This window comes from Ipomoea triloba, chromosome 3, assembly GCF_003576645.1.
Source record: "Ipomoea triloba cultivar NCNSP0323 chromosome 3, ASM357664v1".
Lineage (NCBI taxonomy): Eukaryota > Viridiplantae > Streptophyta > Magnoliopsida > Solanales > Convolvulaceae > Ipomoea > Ipomoea triloba.
The window spans coordinates 29,502,029-29,519,290 of record NC_044918.1 but is presented as its reverse complement, the minus strand read 5'-3'; the positions used below and the strand labels follow the sequence as shown (position 1 = coordinate 29,519,290).

The window sequence follows — 17,262 nt, the reverse complement described above, 5'->3', positions numbered from 1 at the left end:
GAAGATACGAGCAAGGTGAACTGTATGGCCTTCGGGGTGGTTGAAAGCACGAGTCGTGTTGTCACTATCCTTAAAACCTTATTTGCCGCTTCCCGAGGTGCTGGAACGTTACGGCCTAGGCTTCCCAGGATAAAACGTGCTACGATCCGCCGTTTGAGCACACAAACTTGGACCCGGCGAACTAAACCGTGGGATGAACGCAGATGGCTTGAAGGAAATATGAGCAGGGTTTTAAGGGAGAAAACAGTGTATTCGTGTGTTCTTGGTGTGTCATTTTCAAACCTGCTGCTCACAACGAATATATAGTGAAGGATGGGATCATTGCATTAAATCTGGCATTTAATTCCCATTCGTAACCTCCACCCACTAGCAACCTATTTACACCCACTACTAATCCATTTAATCAAGAAATAAACTCTGAAATAATGATTAGAATTAATCATATTAATTCCGTAATATTAAGAGTCATTTCTGAACGGTCGCAATCGAGAGGTCACCAAAGGCGCTGTTCGAGACATCGTTCATATTTGCGTACCTTCGAGACATAGCTCGTGCCGCGAGACGTCGAGAAGTGCTAGCTTTGAGACATCGCACTGCAGCGAGACAGTGAACGCACGCGCCGACCCGGGCTGCGCGATATTGCCCTTGTACGCGACTTGGTTCGAGACATTGAACTACCTCTCGAGAGGTCAGTGTATTAGATGTCTCGAACGAGAGATCAATTTGATCTCATGTGGATATGGCATAACTTAGCCCACAAAGCCTGCCAATTTTCCGTTTTCCGGACGACATTCGTGTCCGTAGGTGCCGGCGCACACGAGTTCAAGCCTTTCGAACTCATTTTGGGATTTGATTTGCACCCCCCCTGCGCGCGAGAGAGAGCATCTATGCTATACAAGTTACATAGTCATAAAAAGTCCCTTGTATATATAGTGGTGCAAAAGTTCATTCCAAACCAATGTGGGACAAACTACATAAGCTTTTCCACACTTGAATTCCATCTCAAATGGGTCTACTTTGAGAATCAATTTCTCATTCATCCATTTTCCATTTTGAGCGTATAATATATCGATCTCTTCGTCTAAGAACGAAGAACCTGAATCCACTTTGACCCGACCCAAAATCGGAAGTGGACCCACATATATTTATACCACAAAATGGCCACTTAAAATGTCATTTTAGTGCAAATTTCCAACAGTTATTTATATTACTAAAATACTCTTTGACTTTCAAATATGTTTCTTACTTACGTAAGATCATATTTACAATTGACCAATATTTCCTTTACATCTCTACAACACTACAACTCTAATTTACACAACACATAATAGAATACTAAAAATGTTGGGATTATGGTGCTTTATTTTACACCACCACATGGCATCCTTTAAATTTTAAGATTTGTGGACTGCTGTATCGTGGCAATGACATCTACAAGTTCCTTAATGCCCTTCTTCGGCTTTAATTTGAACCCTCTACCTCCAATTTGGCAGCTTCTCCTAGCAATTTCTTGATTTACTTGGATACCTAAGTCTTTGACGTCAAGCAAGTTATCGCTAAAGCCAATCGGGTAGTGTTACTTGGTCTAATGTTATCCTTTAATTTGTTTATGGTTAGTTTCTTGGTGGCTAGGAGGCAAAAGCAAATGTAACCTTAGAATCACTAACATCATTCTCCTCTTCCTCTTCATCGCTCTTTTTTCTTCATATTCGTTATAAACTTCTATTGTTCATTCTTCTAGTTGAGTCCCCAAGGTTGGTAGAGCCAAGTTGCCTTGATGATGTTGTAACTTCTATTGTAACATCAACTTTCTCTATTTTACTCAATCTAAACTTAGAAAGGTTGTAGGATGATAAATGCGTAGGAAAATCTTTCTATGTTGGTATACTTGAAACTTGAAAGATTGGAGAAGAATTGAAAGCAAAACTTAAGTATATATATGAATAAAACCTTTGTTAGATATGTAAAATGAAGACCATAGTTCTTGTTATTGTTATATGTTTTTACCCTACTTTATAAATGACTTATTTATTATGACAACATAAAAGAGTCAATAGAGTCCACATATAGGCTATGTAGATTAAGTCAGCTGATAGACGGACTGCTTTAGGAGTCGCTCACACAGTGAAGGATCTGCAGTTCAAGAAACAGTTACTGATTCAATATATTGAAAGGAACAAACTAAAACAAGGCCCTTAGCTTGGATTCAATCAAGTCAAATGGAGATATACAGGGTCTAGATGAAAGTCAAGAGAGGGATAAATCAGTTAGACTTTCTAAACTTATTCAAGATTCCCTATATATTCTCTAATCAAGAAGTTGAAGCTACAAACGTTGAGAGTTTCAAAGAAACCAATACAATGATTGATCTTAAAAGAAATTCTTTTTCAAGAAAGATGATCTATTGAGATGAAGTCTGATTGAACACCATCTTGCACCTCTCAATATGCGATGATTTGATGTTTTGAAGAACTAGTGTTTGATGTACACTATTGGGCATTAACACCTTAGCTACAAGATGTTGCGGTGAGTGAAAGCCATCGAAGAACAAGTTGAGGGAGATCAAAGTTGTTCTTTTGACAATCCAAGGAAGAAGTGTTTGGACAAAAGACTGAGTTTCTACGACCAAGGGCATATCACTTGGTAAATCGGTCCTACTTTTATTTGTTCGGAATTGAGCACTTAGTTAATTGGGCATTCATTCTTGGAGACCCCCTAGATGTAGGAGAAGTTTATCTTCGAACTAGGTTGTCAAATATCATGTGTCTATTTTTAATTCTGCTACAATTACTCGTTGTCTAATCTACTACCTAAGTAGTCACACTAATGAACATAGAACAAGCCGTTAAAATAGGAAACTTGATTGCATGCTAATTACAATATGTTAAGTTCTCACAGCAAGTACACAGCCCCCTTTAGTTTTATTGATTCAAACCTTCAAGGAGATATGTTAAAAATGAAGCTTGGAAGGTTCGAGGGTGGAAAGAAATGATCTCTCATCAAATTAAGTCGTTAGAGAAAGATATTTATATAGCATAGAGAGCAACGACTAGAAAATGGTTAATTTTTCAAAAGAGATAGTGTTGACAAGTTGTGCATAGGGATGTGAAGATATCATGAATAGCTCTTTAATTTTTTTAAAAGCATTCTGTCTCACTTAATGGTATCTAGACAGGGCTCTCAAGATCTAGTCAATATCCTATCAGTTTATACATAATGCTAAAGGCTTATCTAATGAATTCTTGGTGGCTTCTTAAGATCAGACTAACATCCTATTACTTAGCTTTGTCCATCTCTATGTGGCGGTGTATATCTTGGTGGGTTCTTGAAGATATCATCACAATATCAAAATATTTTATGTAAAAAAAGATTTTCAAAATCTAACAAATTGAAATAGTACAATTGGAATATATCATTACAATATGTCAATATCTCCATTATAACATTATTAAATACTAATTAACTTTCAAAAATAAAGTTACTATTATATGACAACAGTATTTAAAAATATTTTTAAAAAATTACAGAAGCACAACCTAAGCAAAAGTTTAGTTGATTATTAAAAGTCGAACAAAAATATTTGATCGCTTGTGGGTAAGTACGAAAACCATAACAAATAAATTTTCTTTCTTTTTGTATTTTGGGAATTGTGTTCATATACATTTTTTTAGTACATTAGTATAATAGTGTTTTCATTTTTAATTTGTGATCTAAAAATAGATTTGATTATGAAAAAATCAAATGTACTAGGATTGTTAAGAAAATAGCTTTGAATGAAAAATTAGCTGGGGGTTATACAATCATTCAAAGTGATGACAACTTGTTTGAGACACAACGTGGTAATGAATAGGTTATTTGACCAACTTGAGGTTGGTTTGAGCAGACTGACTTGCACTTGTAGGAGTGGGAGTTGAGTGGTATACCATGTAGACATACCATAAATGCAATATGGATGAAACATGGTAGGGTCCAGTGAATGACTATGTACATCATTGCTATTTCATTGAGACGTACTTGAAGTCATATGGATGTAGTATAAAGCCCATAGAAAGTCCTAATGAGTGGTCTTCAAGTGATAAAAAGCCTCCTCTTCCACCACTATACACTGCCAAACTAGGAAAACCCAAAAAGTTGAGAAAGAAAAGTGTCAATGAGGTTTTCAAATGTGGCAAAAGATCTGAAAGGAGGTGATGAGAAGTTCAAAGATGGGATACATCTGAAAAAGAAGTAATGTTAAGATGCACTGAACCAAATGCAAGAAAGAATGCCATAATAAAAGAAAGTGCCTTAATGATCTACTATTAGAGAGAGATTAGTATTGATTTTTATTAATTGATTAATTTTGCTTGTATAAAATATAATGACTGTGTAAGTTAATAATGTGTAATTTCTGATACAGGACAATCCAAAGAAAAAAGTTAGGGTGAAGACAAAGGAAGTTCTAGTAGCTGCCTCAACTTCAACTGTTCCCTCCAGTAGAGTGCTACTGCTAGCAAAACAAGAAGAAGATGATGATACTTGGTTAGATAATATTGATATTGATGCAGTGGTGTCACAATTACTTCAAACCCCAGCACCATCTACACAAGTAATTGTTGATGAAATTGCATTTACAAGCCAGCCACCTACACTTGAACAAGATCAAGACACTCAAGATAAAGTGAGCAACCCCCCCCCCCCCCCCCCCCCCAAAAAAAAAAACAGTTGGAGAAAAAGAAGGAAGGCAGGACCTAGTTGGAGAAGAAGAAGGAAGACACAATTGGACAGAGTAGAAGATATAGCACCCGTAACACATCTAAATCAAAGTTCTAAAATAGGAGTGATGATCCAATTGACATTGACTAAGTATTTGGCATTGTGTATGATAGTATCATTTTGGTTAAGTATTTTGTAGTGTAGATAGTATCATTTTGGCAAGTGGTAGACAATTGGTAATCTATATTTTTGTCAAAGCTAGCATCTCCACCTCCATTAGACAATTGTCTATGTTTTAGATGTGTTTTTGTCAACTTACAGTAAACAATTGCCTACGTTTTGGTAGCCAACTTCACTTCAATTTTTTGTCCAACTTATGGAAAGACAAAGTATTTGACAGTTACTTATGTATATTTGTCTACTTGACTTTGCTGCACTTGGCAAACTCTTATGCAATGAACTAGGAACATTATAAACCATATTGAAACCAATCAAATCAACAACATAAACTTACATTAACTGGTCCAAAACAACTTTACAACATCAAATTCAATTGTCTAGGGGCATTTTAACACTTCGTACTGATTGTGTACTATAATATCTAAAGACCTTCGTTAGCAATGACGTCTAACATGACCTTTAATTTCTCAAAATTTCTTTTATGTCTCTATTTATCCTCCTCAACATGCCTAGTATTATACTTATTGCCCTTGGACACATTGGATGATCTGCTCAGTCAAAGAAACCATATCCCTTCCTTCCCTAAAATTAAAAAAAAAATCAATTGAACGAAAAAAATTAAACCAACATAAATAATATAAACATAATACTCATCAATGATTCAGAACAATGTCAAAACCTCCTTCCCGGATTGCGATCTATCTAAGAAGTTCAAATAACAAGTTCATTCCCACATTCACACTCTCGAGTATCAATGAATTCCCCAAAATTATATCTTCTCCTTGTACGACTTAAACAATATGACATTATTGGTCAATATATTTCTTGTGAAGAATATTGAAATCGGAGAAAAAAGGGAACAAAGAAATGTGAGGAAGAAGTGGGAGGAAGAAGACGTACGAAGAAATGGGAGGAGATTAGGGCTAATATTAGTTTTTAAGGAAAATGAATTGTTTTGGCCGGGGTTAAAATATAAAGATTGTTTTGCCTTTACTTTTCACAGCTCAGACGAAATATCTTAACGAAAGGATTACGGCTGGTCAAATTCGAAACTCAGAGAATCACGGATGATCGATTTAAAAATTTATGACTAAAGGTGACGAAATCACCAAACTCGAAAGATCTTGTATTTACCTCATCTAAATTTAACAACCTCCCAACCAAATGTATTAAACTCAATTTCCAAATTTGGGAAGCCAACGATTCTAATTTCTAGATAGGCAAACGTAGGACTGCCATTTGCCGCACAACACACCAAAACCGCTGTAATCATTGCCCCTTTTCCTCAGATCCAAAAATATACCGCAGATACACGTGAAAATCCACCAACCCATAAAGTGCTGCCACGTCGCCCAAAATATCTCGATCTTCCAATCAGCACTCCCCACGTCACTAGATAAGAGGAGGCGTTTTTTCCATCAATGCTGCAGCCGTATGGGTGAGTATGTACTTTTCTTCAAATGCCATCAGAAAATCCAGGGTGCCCATAATTAAGGATCACGTTCATTCTACAATTACAAAATTATCCCATGCTGGAAAATGAAACAACAGTGTTAAGGGGTAACATAACTATTTCTATTTCTATTTTGTTCAAAAAATTCTCACATCAATTAAAAGTTTAATTTTTAACCAAAAATTACAAATTTAATGTATACCCCACTTAATGACTGAATTTATTTTTTAAAATAATTGAATAAAGTCTTATTGAAAATAATAAAAATCTCTATTTATTTTACTTTTCACTCTTAATTCAGTTTGCAATTAGTCATAGATAAATCATGTATTTAATATTAGAGTTAATATCCAATTTGGTCCATCGACTATTAGGATTTTATCACTTTGGTTTTCGACTATTAAAGTTGTTCAATTTAATCCCTAACTATGACAGTTTTACCTAAAATAGTCCCTCGACTATTATGATTTCACCACTTTTAGGGTGCGTTTGGTTCGCACATGGGAATCGGAATCGGAATCGGAATCGGAATGGGTATCAAATACTTGGTAATGGTAATGGGTTTTGGTAAAGTATTTAGCATGTTTGGTAGTTGGGTGAAATGGGAATGATTATTAATAGTTGGGAAAAAAAAAGGAGGAAGGGAGATGAAACCCTTATTTAATAAGGGTATGGGTTTTCTCATTAATGGGGTATTCCAAACCCATAGTAGCATTCATAAAACCTATCAACCAAACACAAGCAATCACTTTCATACCCATTCCTTTTGCCTAAACCCACCAACCAAACACACCCTAATTTTTTACTACCAAAATTGCTCAATTTAGTCCATTTCTTAACTATTAGAATTTCACCACCTTGGTCCTTGACTATTAGGATTTCACCACTTTGGTCCTTGACTCTCCATAAAGGTCTCCAAATTCACAATAAACTTACATTTTAGGTTAACATTTGCATTTGGGGACTAAATTGAACAACTTTGGTAGTTGAGGACCAAAGTGGTGAAATTCAAATAGTCGAGGGATCATTTTAGGTAAAAATTGCATAGTTAGGAACTAAATTGAATAACTTTGGTAGTCGAGTATCAAAGTGGTGAAATTCCAATAGTCAAGGGGTCATTTTAGGCTAACATTGCATAGTTAGGAACTAAATTGAACAATTTTGATAGTTGAGGGCCAAAGTAGTGAAATTCTAATAGTCGATGTATCAAATTGGATATTAACTGTACTCTTAATGTTAATTATCTTGTGTTTTCTTCAAAAAAAAATACACGATATTGTAAAATATTTTGTATAACATATAGATTTTAATTTCTAAAATTTATTATAAAATACTCAAAATGCCATCACTTTTTAGACCTCCCACGGAACTTTAATTTGCTGTTTTTCAAGCAAGGATATTTTGAATTCCATTTGATCAAAAGTTTTTTTTTCAAGGCAATAATAAATTTGATTAAATTAATAGTTGCTGGAATGATGGCAGGAATGAATGGGAGGTGGTTCTCTAGACATTAATCTAGTGGATGAGAAATGTGAATTAAAATTTACTTTCAGTTACAGTGTGGAGGCCTTATGAGTTTATAGGATATATTTTGGAGAACTAGGTAAAGAAGCAGAGACGGTAACCTAGAGGAGTGGTTGAGTGGAAAGGACTTATTTATCCCTGACTTTGGGTATGGAACAACCTTAAATTTTCAGGTCAGCTGTTCACCCACTAGAGGTACCGACAATCCATAAGAGTTAACCACTGTATTTGATGGTGGAGACCCTGGGTTACAAAAAAAAAAAAAGAAGAGAGAAGCAGAGACTGTAATAAGGAATGGCAATCAAACTGAAGAGGCATAAAAAACCTGCAAGGATTGGGATTTGGGTGTGGTGGTCCCAGATGCTGTTCTTGTCCCGTTCTATGTGATCATCTCCATCACTAATCTTCTCCCAATCCTCACCCTCAATACACACACACACACGGAGTGGATGCTGTTGTGTTATCCAATCAGCGGATCTTAGCCCTTTATCCCCGTGACTCTCTGCACCTCCTGTCCCTTCTCTCCCTCATTTTCATCTTCCTTTTAAAAACCACAAATTTAAACGACTCTTTTCCTTCCTCAGCTTAGATATTTTCTCCAGCTGCCCTTTTGGCTTTTCTCACTCTTTTTTTATAGTACTTGAGTTTTCAGGGTTTAGCTAGGGTTCTTCAACTACTCCTTAAATATGGGAATTGGGTATTAGCCAGAAATAGGAGTTGGAGTCTGTTCTTGTGTTAATAATGCCGCCTTCTTGTCTGAGTGGAGGTGGGAGAGCATATAAATTGGAGGTTGAGATAATCAAGTCCCCATTATCATCATCATCTTCATCTACTTGTTGGGCCTCGCGCTTATCTTCTTCTTCTCCATCCCCCACTCTCTCAGAATCCACCAATTCTTCTTCGCTTGCGCTCTCCACCAGAAAGCCTCGCACGCCTCGAAAACGCCCCAACCAAACATACCATGAAGCCGCCGCGCTCCTATCCACGGCCTATCCCGCCGTATTCACAAGCAAATTCGCCCCGCCGGAAAACCCCGCCTTTTCCTCCTTCTCCGACCTCCTCTTCTCCGAGACACACCCCACTCGCAATGATGATGATGATACATTTCTTCTACAATATTCCCCAGTTGATGAAAGAATCCAGCCTGCTGCTCTCCCTTGTAAACTGCTCGCCGGCTGGGAAATCCACGACTCGAATTCGCGGCCCATTAGCTTCGATTATTGCGAGGATTTTCAAGACGGGTTTGACGCGGCGGGTTCAATTTTGGATGGGGAGATTGAGGAGGGCGGTATTGATAGCATTATGGGGAAGCTCGGTGGGATTGGGGGCGACGATTCGGCACTAAAGGAGGGTGAATGGATGGGCGCTACTTCTTACGGGTTTCCAATTGGGATGGGATTTAAGGCGGCCATAAAGAATAATGGAGATTATTGGTGGAGGTTTCCGAGCGTTAACGTGGTGGACATCACCCCAAACCTCGAGAAATCTGCGCCGGCGCCGGAGAAGATGAAGAATAAGAAGAAGAAGAAGAAAAAGAAAGTAGAAACGCTGGGTGAATTTCGGATTGCTCAGGAAGAAGAGAGGTCGTTGTCGTCTTCTTCAGCTCAAAGTAAAGAGGAGTCCAGCAATATTCCCAACCCGAAATCCACTTTGCTCCTAAAATTGAACCACCACAGCGTTTTGACGGAGTGGATGGACCGCCCATTGCCCTTCTCCGATGAAACTCTGTGCTCCGGAGCTACCGGAACTGATGTCCAAGTACGTTTCTCTCTCTCTCTCTCTCTCTCTCTCTCTCTCTCTCTCTCTCTACTCTCTTCCCGCCATCATAAATTATTTTTTAAAGTTTCCAGCTCCGCTACACTAATAATTAGTACAACAATAATTGATACATTCAAATTATATCATAGACCAATGTCTACGTAACATTATTTATGGACCTTGAATTGAAATGACAAGATACAAAATTCATATTTGTAACGTACAAAATTTCTTAACATATGACACAAAATATCACAACACAAAGACACATTATATTTACTTATTTTTCAAATCTGATTTAGGTACATAATTTATATTCATAGACAATTTCACAATATAAAACACAAAAATTTATAACACAAAACACAAAAAAAAAAGTCAAAAACAAATAACATAAGACACATAGACATGCACTATGAATCCTGGTCCATGGTATAGAAGGATTGTTTTAACAAAGTCTCCTTTTTTTTTTTAATTTACCATCATTGTCCTGATGGGTTAATTAATTTAAAATTGAAAAATGATAAGTGTATTCTTTTTTTTTTTTTAATTTATGATAAGTGTATTCTAAATGAGTAAAACTCTATCAATTGTTTGAATTTTATTGAAGAAACAAAAATTAAAGGAATCAAAATTGTGACTCACTTTTTTTTATGGATGAATTAAAGTATGTACTTCAACATAGAATAGAAAATAAAATAAAAAGTGGAAGTATATATTTTTAATCTTTAAAATTAATTTTATTAATATAATCTAAATATTTATTTTATAATCGGTTGTTAAATTTTTCATGCTTATTATTTCACAGTCGTACTTCTATTTATTACATCGAGAGTTTTGTTTGTTTTCATATAGTTTGGGAGTTTCTTTGAAGGATTACTTGACTTGGAAGCATTCTTACCATTCCTTTAATAATTGGCTTGACTATTAGAATTTATATATGTGAAAATGAGAGGGTATTTTCACTTGTTCTTAAGAAAATTTGTACTCTATTTTGTCTATCTATTAAATTAAATATATGGTATGATGTTTTACATGTAAATTAAAATAAAATTCTATTACATAAACTCTAATGTTATTCTATATTCATGATGTGAATGGTTATTGATTTTATAATAGTTTTTTTTTCTTTATCTTTTGGCCAAACAATACAAGAAATATAATGAGAATCTATATAGTTAAAAATAAAGTAGCATTTTCATGAAATAATTGGATCTTTTAATTTGTTGCAGGCTAGATTGGCACAAATAGACTTATTCTCAGAGAGTGGAGTTAGAGAAGCAAGTGTATTGCGTTACAAAGAAAAGCGGCGCACGCGCCTTTTTTCTAAGAAAATAAGATATCAAGTCAGAAAGGTCAATGCTGATCAACGGCCTAGAATGAAGGTATATATGGAGCTATATTTATTTATCCTTTATTTTATTATGAATTTTAATTATAAATCATAAATGAAATAATTCGAAGAATAACATAAATGAAATAGTTCAATTCTCATCTTATCTATAATAGATCAAGGTTATAATCTCTAAATCTTATATTTATTTTAACAATTTTTCCAATACTATCTCATGAACCTTTATCCGTGAAACAACTTTGATTTTTTATAAGTATTACATTTTTTTACATAAGTATTACAATTTTCATCATAAGTAACTTTTCAAATTTTAATATTACATTTTTCATCAAAAAGTATCACATTTTTCATCACAAGTATTAAACTTTCTCTTATAAGTAACAATTAAGCAATTTATCCATCATTAGTATTATATTATATTTTTTCTCATATTAAATATTACACTTTAATTTAAAAATATTACAGTTTGTAATAAATAATTTATTTCTGATTCATATTACATTTTTCAGTATAAAGTATAATGTCTACAATTATAACCCAACATTTCATATATAGGAATCTATATGAGATGGTCTTATAGCAGGCTCACTCTTACCAAAAAAAAAAACTAAAATCATACTGATTGGAGTATGGTGTGTGCAGGGACGTTTCATGAAAAGCCCAAATTCTCCCGATGATAGCGAGCAAGGATGATGCATAACCAGCAGCCATCTTTCAATTAATTACAAGAGTTACGTTTGGTCACCACATTATTCCTCTTCATATGTACTTTTCATTTTTGTTTACTCTTCAGTGTTTTTTTAATCATTATCTGCCTAATTTTGTTTCTGGACATTTATACGTTCGGAGGAAGGAAGATAGACTAGTTGCTAAGAGATCAATCAGATCAGAATAATAGTCCAAAGGCCAGTTTTCCCCTTGTCTTGATCCCCTTTCTACTTTTCCCAAATTTTGGTGGTTCAAATAAAACCACCCAATAATAATAATAATTATTATAATATTGTTTTTGTCTTTTGAACTAATTAATTTGATGCTAAGATACTATCTAGTCTTATTTATGAAAATTATTTCAATACGAATATGTTTTATTTGTAATGTTCAAGTTTAAAACTTTATTTAAAAGAATCAAGTTATTATTGCGTGAACATGTCATTCGTCTTTTTTACTATAGGCAGAGGAAGATGCTCAAACACGTAGAACCAAAGACACAATAAGAATACTAAACTCCTTTTTGTAAAGAGTTATATGTTCGTTTTCTTAGTTTGATTTAAAAAAAAAAAAAGGAAAAAAAAAGTAACTCATAGCTTCAGTAGTTATGTAAGTAAGTTGATGAATTGTGTTGAAGTGTTAAACTAATATTACATGAACATGCATGAAAATATGTCTTGCATAAATTTTATGTCTTGCATGCAATGCATGATTTATTATGTAAATATATTTATATTTATTTCCCATAAATGATATATATTATGTACATATTATCTTTTGGAAGTTGGTGTAATTACCCAAAAAAAGCTTATGATTTTTCCTTTCAAATTTTCACGTTAAAATCCTTGTCTCATTCCATTTATTTACGTTATTTAGCTTGTTCTATGATTTTATGTTGGAATTGTAGGATTGATTTACACTTATTAAGAAAATAGCACTTTGCAAATATATATAAAGGAATTGAATAATTTACGTTCATCAAGTCACATGCCTTATGGATATGATCTCTTCAATATAGTACCACCACTGGCTGAGGTTGAGCGGCTTCCCCTCTTATATTTGCTGGCGCAACACTCAATCATTATATCATGAAGTATGATCCACCTTGTAGGGTGGATCGGTGATATAAGGAGCATCTACAATAGTGATTATTTGTTGGTTTTTGGTACAGTACACGTACACATGAAGGAGAGAGAAGAAAATGATTGCCCTGCAAAATCAAGTTTTTGGTACAGTAACTTTGCAGGTGAAAATAATGGACCTGTTGCGCTTGACGCGCGTCATGCACAACAATGACGCAGTACACGCTCTCGTTGGGTGTGTCAGGCGCGCCTGACAATACCTTTTATACATATATATATATATATATATATATATATATATATATATATATATATATATATATTAAAAGTCATATTTGTTTTTTTTTCTTTCCCTCTCATTTTATCTTTTTTAATCGCACTTACAAAAACTTCTCAAAAATCGTGAAAAACTCTATTGATAAGAATGCTCTTAACATACAAGTACATTTTTAATTTACTAATAAATTAAAGGTTCAATTTTAATAACATATACACATTTTAAGTATGCCCAATCAAATAAGGAAAATGGTAAGTACTCTTTTAGAATATAAAATGAATTGTAGCTCAATTTTTTGAATTAATTAAAGCACAATATGTCAACAAGGAATAAAAAATAAATATACATAAAGTACAAGTCATATAAAAATGTATATTTAAATATTTTAGTCAAACTAGTACTCTAACGTTTGATCTTACAACTTTCAGAGCCCACATCGCACCCAAAGACCAAAGTATATAGGTAGCTTGACTGCCTGAATCAGCTGGTACAAAATTATGATGACCAGACCCTGTTGCTTTACTCGCACCATCATTTTACCAAGTCCTTTTATGCAGGGATGGTCAAAATTCACCCATCTGCTAAAAAAAAAAAAATACTATCCATACTCCAAAATTTTACTCCCTCATGATGTTTACATTTTTATTGGGATCCATAAAATGAAGATAACTAATCATCAATTATCACATTAAGGAGTAAAAATAAAGGAGTAGAAATATAGTGCAGATGTAATAGAACTTCAAAAAAAAAACCAAAAATATTATTTGTATTCCAAAAATTTACTTCCAACTTTTACTCACATTGAGTGTTCAAATTTCATTAAAAAAAAAAAGGAACTATAAAAATCATAACCCCCTATTATACCAACCAATCAAAGCATGTCACATTATAGAGAGTATAAAATGAGAACAACAATTATAAGGAGTAAAAAATGAGAGTATAGAATGAGAGTATATGTAGAATTACTAAAAAAACAATGTAAAACTATTTATAATTTGCATTAAAATTGACAATAATTATGATTAGTTTAAATATAGTACACTAAAAAGAATAAAAAATATATATATATTCTTTGTTTATCTTGGTCCTTTTACTACATATATGTTGGCTAAGGCTATCCATAGCCTTAAAAGCTTCTCATTTTGAGGGCGACGTGGAAAAAAAGTATCTTTTTTTAATGTCATGATGTGTTGCAACTTGCAAGTTTATAACATGTTTGGTAACTTTTGTACTTGTGAGCGTGTATGTTTTTTCACTTTTTGGTTAATTTTTTTTTTCCATTTTGTTATGTAACTAAATTATTTTAAACATTTTTCAAAAAAAGAAATTATTTTAAACACTTTAAAATTTAATTATTAATTAATTTATTATTGAATTATTTTTTTTCCAAATTCTTAAGTAATATAATTTTTGTAGTTTTTAATTTTTTTTTTTTGTAGTTTGTTTCTTAATCATTATTTTATTTATTTGTAGTTTGTTTCTATAATTTATTTTCAAATATAATTTATTTATTTGAATCATAATTCAAATTGTTATCTTAACATGAATTACTTTAAATAAAAATGTTCACATAATGTTTTTTTGTGTATGTGTGTGCGCGCGCGCCGAAGGGAGGGAATCCCCCAACAAAACACTTCACTCCCGAATAGCTACTCTCCACTCCCGCGTAATGCTCATCACATTCTAATGCAATTTGAGTTTCAATCGCCATTTTAGTCAAAGCATCAGCCACTTGGTTTTGCTTAATGTAATTTGCATTAAATTATATATGTAATACAAATAATTTTTATTTTTTTTAATTACATTTTTTAGATTTTAATATTTAAAAGTAATTTATATATTAATATAAAAGAATAATAGTGAAGAGAAAATAATATTTATTGAAAACAGATGAGTAAAAATTTTTAGTGTGATGTAAAATTGTGACCCATTTTTGAAAGCTTACAGGTGCAAGAATGTAATGAAAATAGTAAAAGAATTGCAAATTTGACATAGTTGAAGGTCTACTTTTAAAAATGAGATACTCTTGTAGAGATAAGGATAGCCTAAGGCTTCAATGAAGTCCTAACCTGACCAAGAGAATCACAATAAAAACAAAGAAATTTTTCTATAGCGTATTGCTCTCCAATGATAAATAACTATAGTCAGACATGGTTCATGGTTGTACATCTCGCTTGTTGCTATTTGCAGCGTTTGGGATTTCAACAGTTTGGAGCCAAATCGTTGATTACCAAATGTGATAATCAACATTTTAACCAAGTCAAAATGCTAATAATGATCAAAAATGTCAAAAATTGGCAAATCGATCATTTTACCAAACAATTACCTCTTTGGAATAAAACACAATATGAAAATCCAAAAGACAAACAGTTTACAGTCCAATTAGTCTTTGGGGGGAAAAAATGCTACCCTCCTTTTACTTCCACAAAATGCTCAAAGCAAATTTTGTTTTCCTCAATGAACTATAAACAATGCAAGCCCTAATAAAACCAACATCTTCAATACAAGTCTTCACCATTTTACAACTTTGCAAGCAAACTATCAGCTATTAGAACTTTCTAGCCAGTTAAAAACAAACAGAAAACTAAAACAAACTTGGCAAAGCAAATGTGGGAGGGAACAAAAGCCAAAGAAAGCATTCATAAATTGGTGTCAGCTAGCTTCAACTCAGAGTTTGCCAACAGAAGCTCAAAACAAATGTGGCAAAGAATGAAAATACGCACAAATGGAAGCATCAGTTTCTACACTTTGCTCTCAAAACACTAACTTCCTACGCGATGCTGCAATGGCACTGCTTTTGCAGGCAAATGATGCGAGTTCACTGATTGTTTCTCCCATTAAGTCCTTGTATATAAGCCTTTCCATGTCCAATACTGTCTCTGACATCTCTATCGGACAATCTCCCCAGCCATTTACATCATCGTGTGCCAGATCTTTTTTGAGAGCATTGCAAATGATCTCAAACAAGTCATCAGAATTATCCCGTTCTTGGATTCTTAGGAATTCTGACAAGATTATTTGCACCGATGACTGTGCAGTAATAGAATTTGACCGTGAATATAGTTTCCATGGAGGCAGTTGCCTGTTCCTATCCAGAATTTCAGTGATAGTGTCAAAGATCACCTTCCTTTGCAGTCTAGAATCTTCTGACGTGTCTTTTCCTTTGAGAAATTGTTGTTTCTCCAACAGTAGGAAGATGTCAGATTCTTCGGGAAGGTAATGAGAAGCCCTAAGAATGTCAGTGATATAACTAATATCACAATCTACTGTTGTATCCTTGGACTTTGATTGGACCGGTGAAATTTCAGCCCTTGGTATCTCATTGTCAAAATCACCTAATTCATCCACAATATAAAGTATAATTGGCAGTGATTCAAACGGAAAAAAAAAAAAAACATTTGGTGATGTAAAAACTTCAGTTTGCACATTATACTTCTACTAATATGCCATCTAGTAACTGTTGGTTTAAAAGTAAAGTATTTTTCTTTTTATTAGGAAAAATAAAACACACAAGTTCAACATAATCTTTTTATATTTTATAAAATGAACCAAAAATTTTAAGATTACAAAACTAAAATTGCAGCTCTTTTATGGTTTCCTAATCTCATGTTGAAGGAAACTTTAACAAATGATTCGTAAGTCCTAGAATCAGGACCATAAAATAGACAACAAAAATGTTTGTGTGTTATTTTCTTTTCAAACCAAGGAGAAACAAGTACTCCTCAATTTAAATTTCTCATTATCAGAGGTAGTTCTCATTTAATGACTCACATTTTGCATTAACGGTATCATACTGATAATATCTAACCATCACCACATGCAGTTGCAGTCAATCATATTCTTAAAAGAATTATTTTTTTAAAAAAAACTAAGCCTATTATATACTACATTTGCTTGTGAAACCAGATGAAACCTGAACAACACAGAGATACAAAAGAAGCTAGCATACCTAAGAATTCAATGCTTCGCTTCCTTATAGGAGAAGGTGATGGTGAGTCTTCCCGGTAGAAAGAGGAGTCCAGAACTGATACTGGGCTTGGTTGCATATCTGTGGCTGTCATCTCTGCAATACTATGAATCAGCTTGTCACACCTCTCCAAAAGGTTCCTTCCTTCACTGTACTCCTCTGTGTTTGATCCCTATCATGCCATCCAAAAAAGAAAGTTTAACACACACACACACACACACACAAAAAAAAAAAAAAAAAAAAAAAAAAAAAAAAAAAAAAAAA

At 33.6% G+C, this 17,262-nt stretch overlaps 2 protein-coding genes across 4 annotated transcripts in view; one reads left to right on the top strand and one right to left on the bottom strand.

Moving 5' to 3' along the window:
* The first annotated feature begins 8,417 nt into the window (after positions 1-8,417).
* On the top strand, positions 8,418-11,886 carry LOC116012481 (protein CHLOROPLAST IMPORT APPARATUS 2-like). The gene is made up of 3 exons (XM_031252023.1): positions 8,418-9,610; positions 10,843-10,995; positions 11,607-11,886. Exons 1-3 carry the CDS (start codon positions 8,594-8,596, stop codon positions 11,655-11,657), a joined length of 1,221 nt encoding a protein of 406 aa, XP_031107883.1. The 5' UTR covers positions 8,418-8,593; the 3' UTR covers positions 11,658-11,886.
* A 3,495-nt stretch (positions 11,887-15,381) lies between these two features.
* LOC116013739 (protein LONGIFOLIA 1-like) overlaps positions 15,382-17,262 on the bottom strand; it is a 4,825-nt gene continuing 2,944 nt past the window's right edge. For all 3 annotated transcript variants that reach the window (XM_031253646.1, XM_031253645.1, XM_031253644.1), the window contains exons 4-5: positions 16,981-17,170; positions 15,382-16,366 (exon numbers count right to left, since the gene is read on the bottom strand). In XM_031253646.1, coding sequence (XP_031109506.1) covers positions 15,786-16,366; positions 16,981-17,170 — 771 coding nt within the window. In that variant the 3' untranslated portion in view covers positions 15,382-15,785. The remainder of the gene's footprint in view (positions 16,367-16,980; positions 17,171-17,262) is intronic.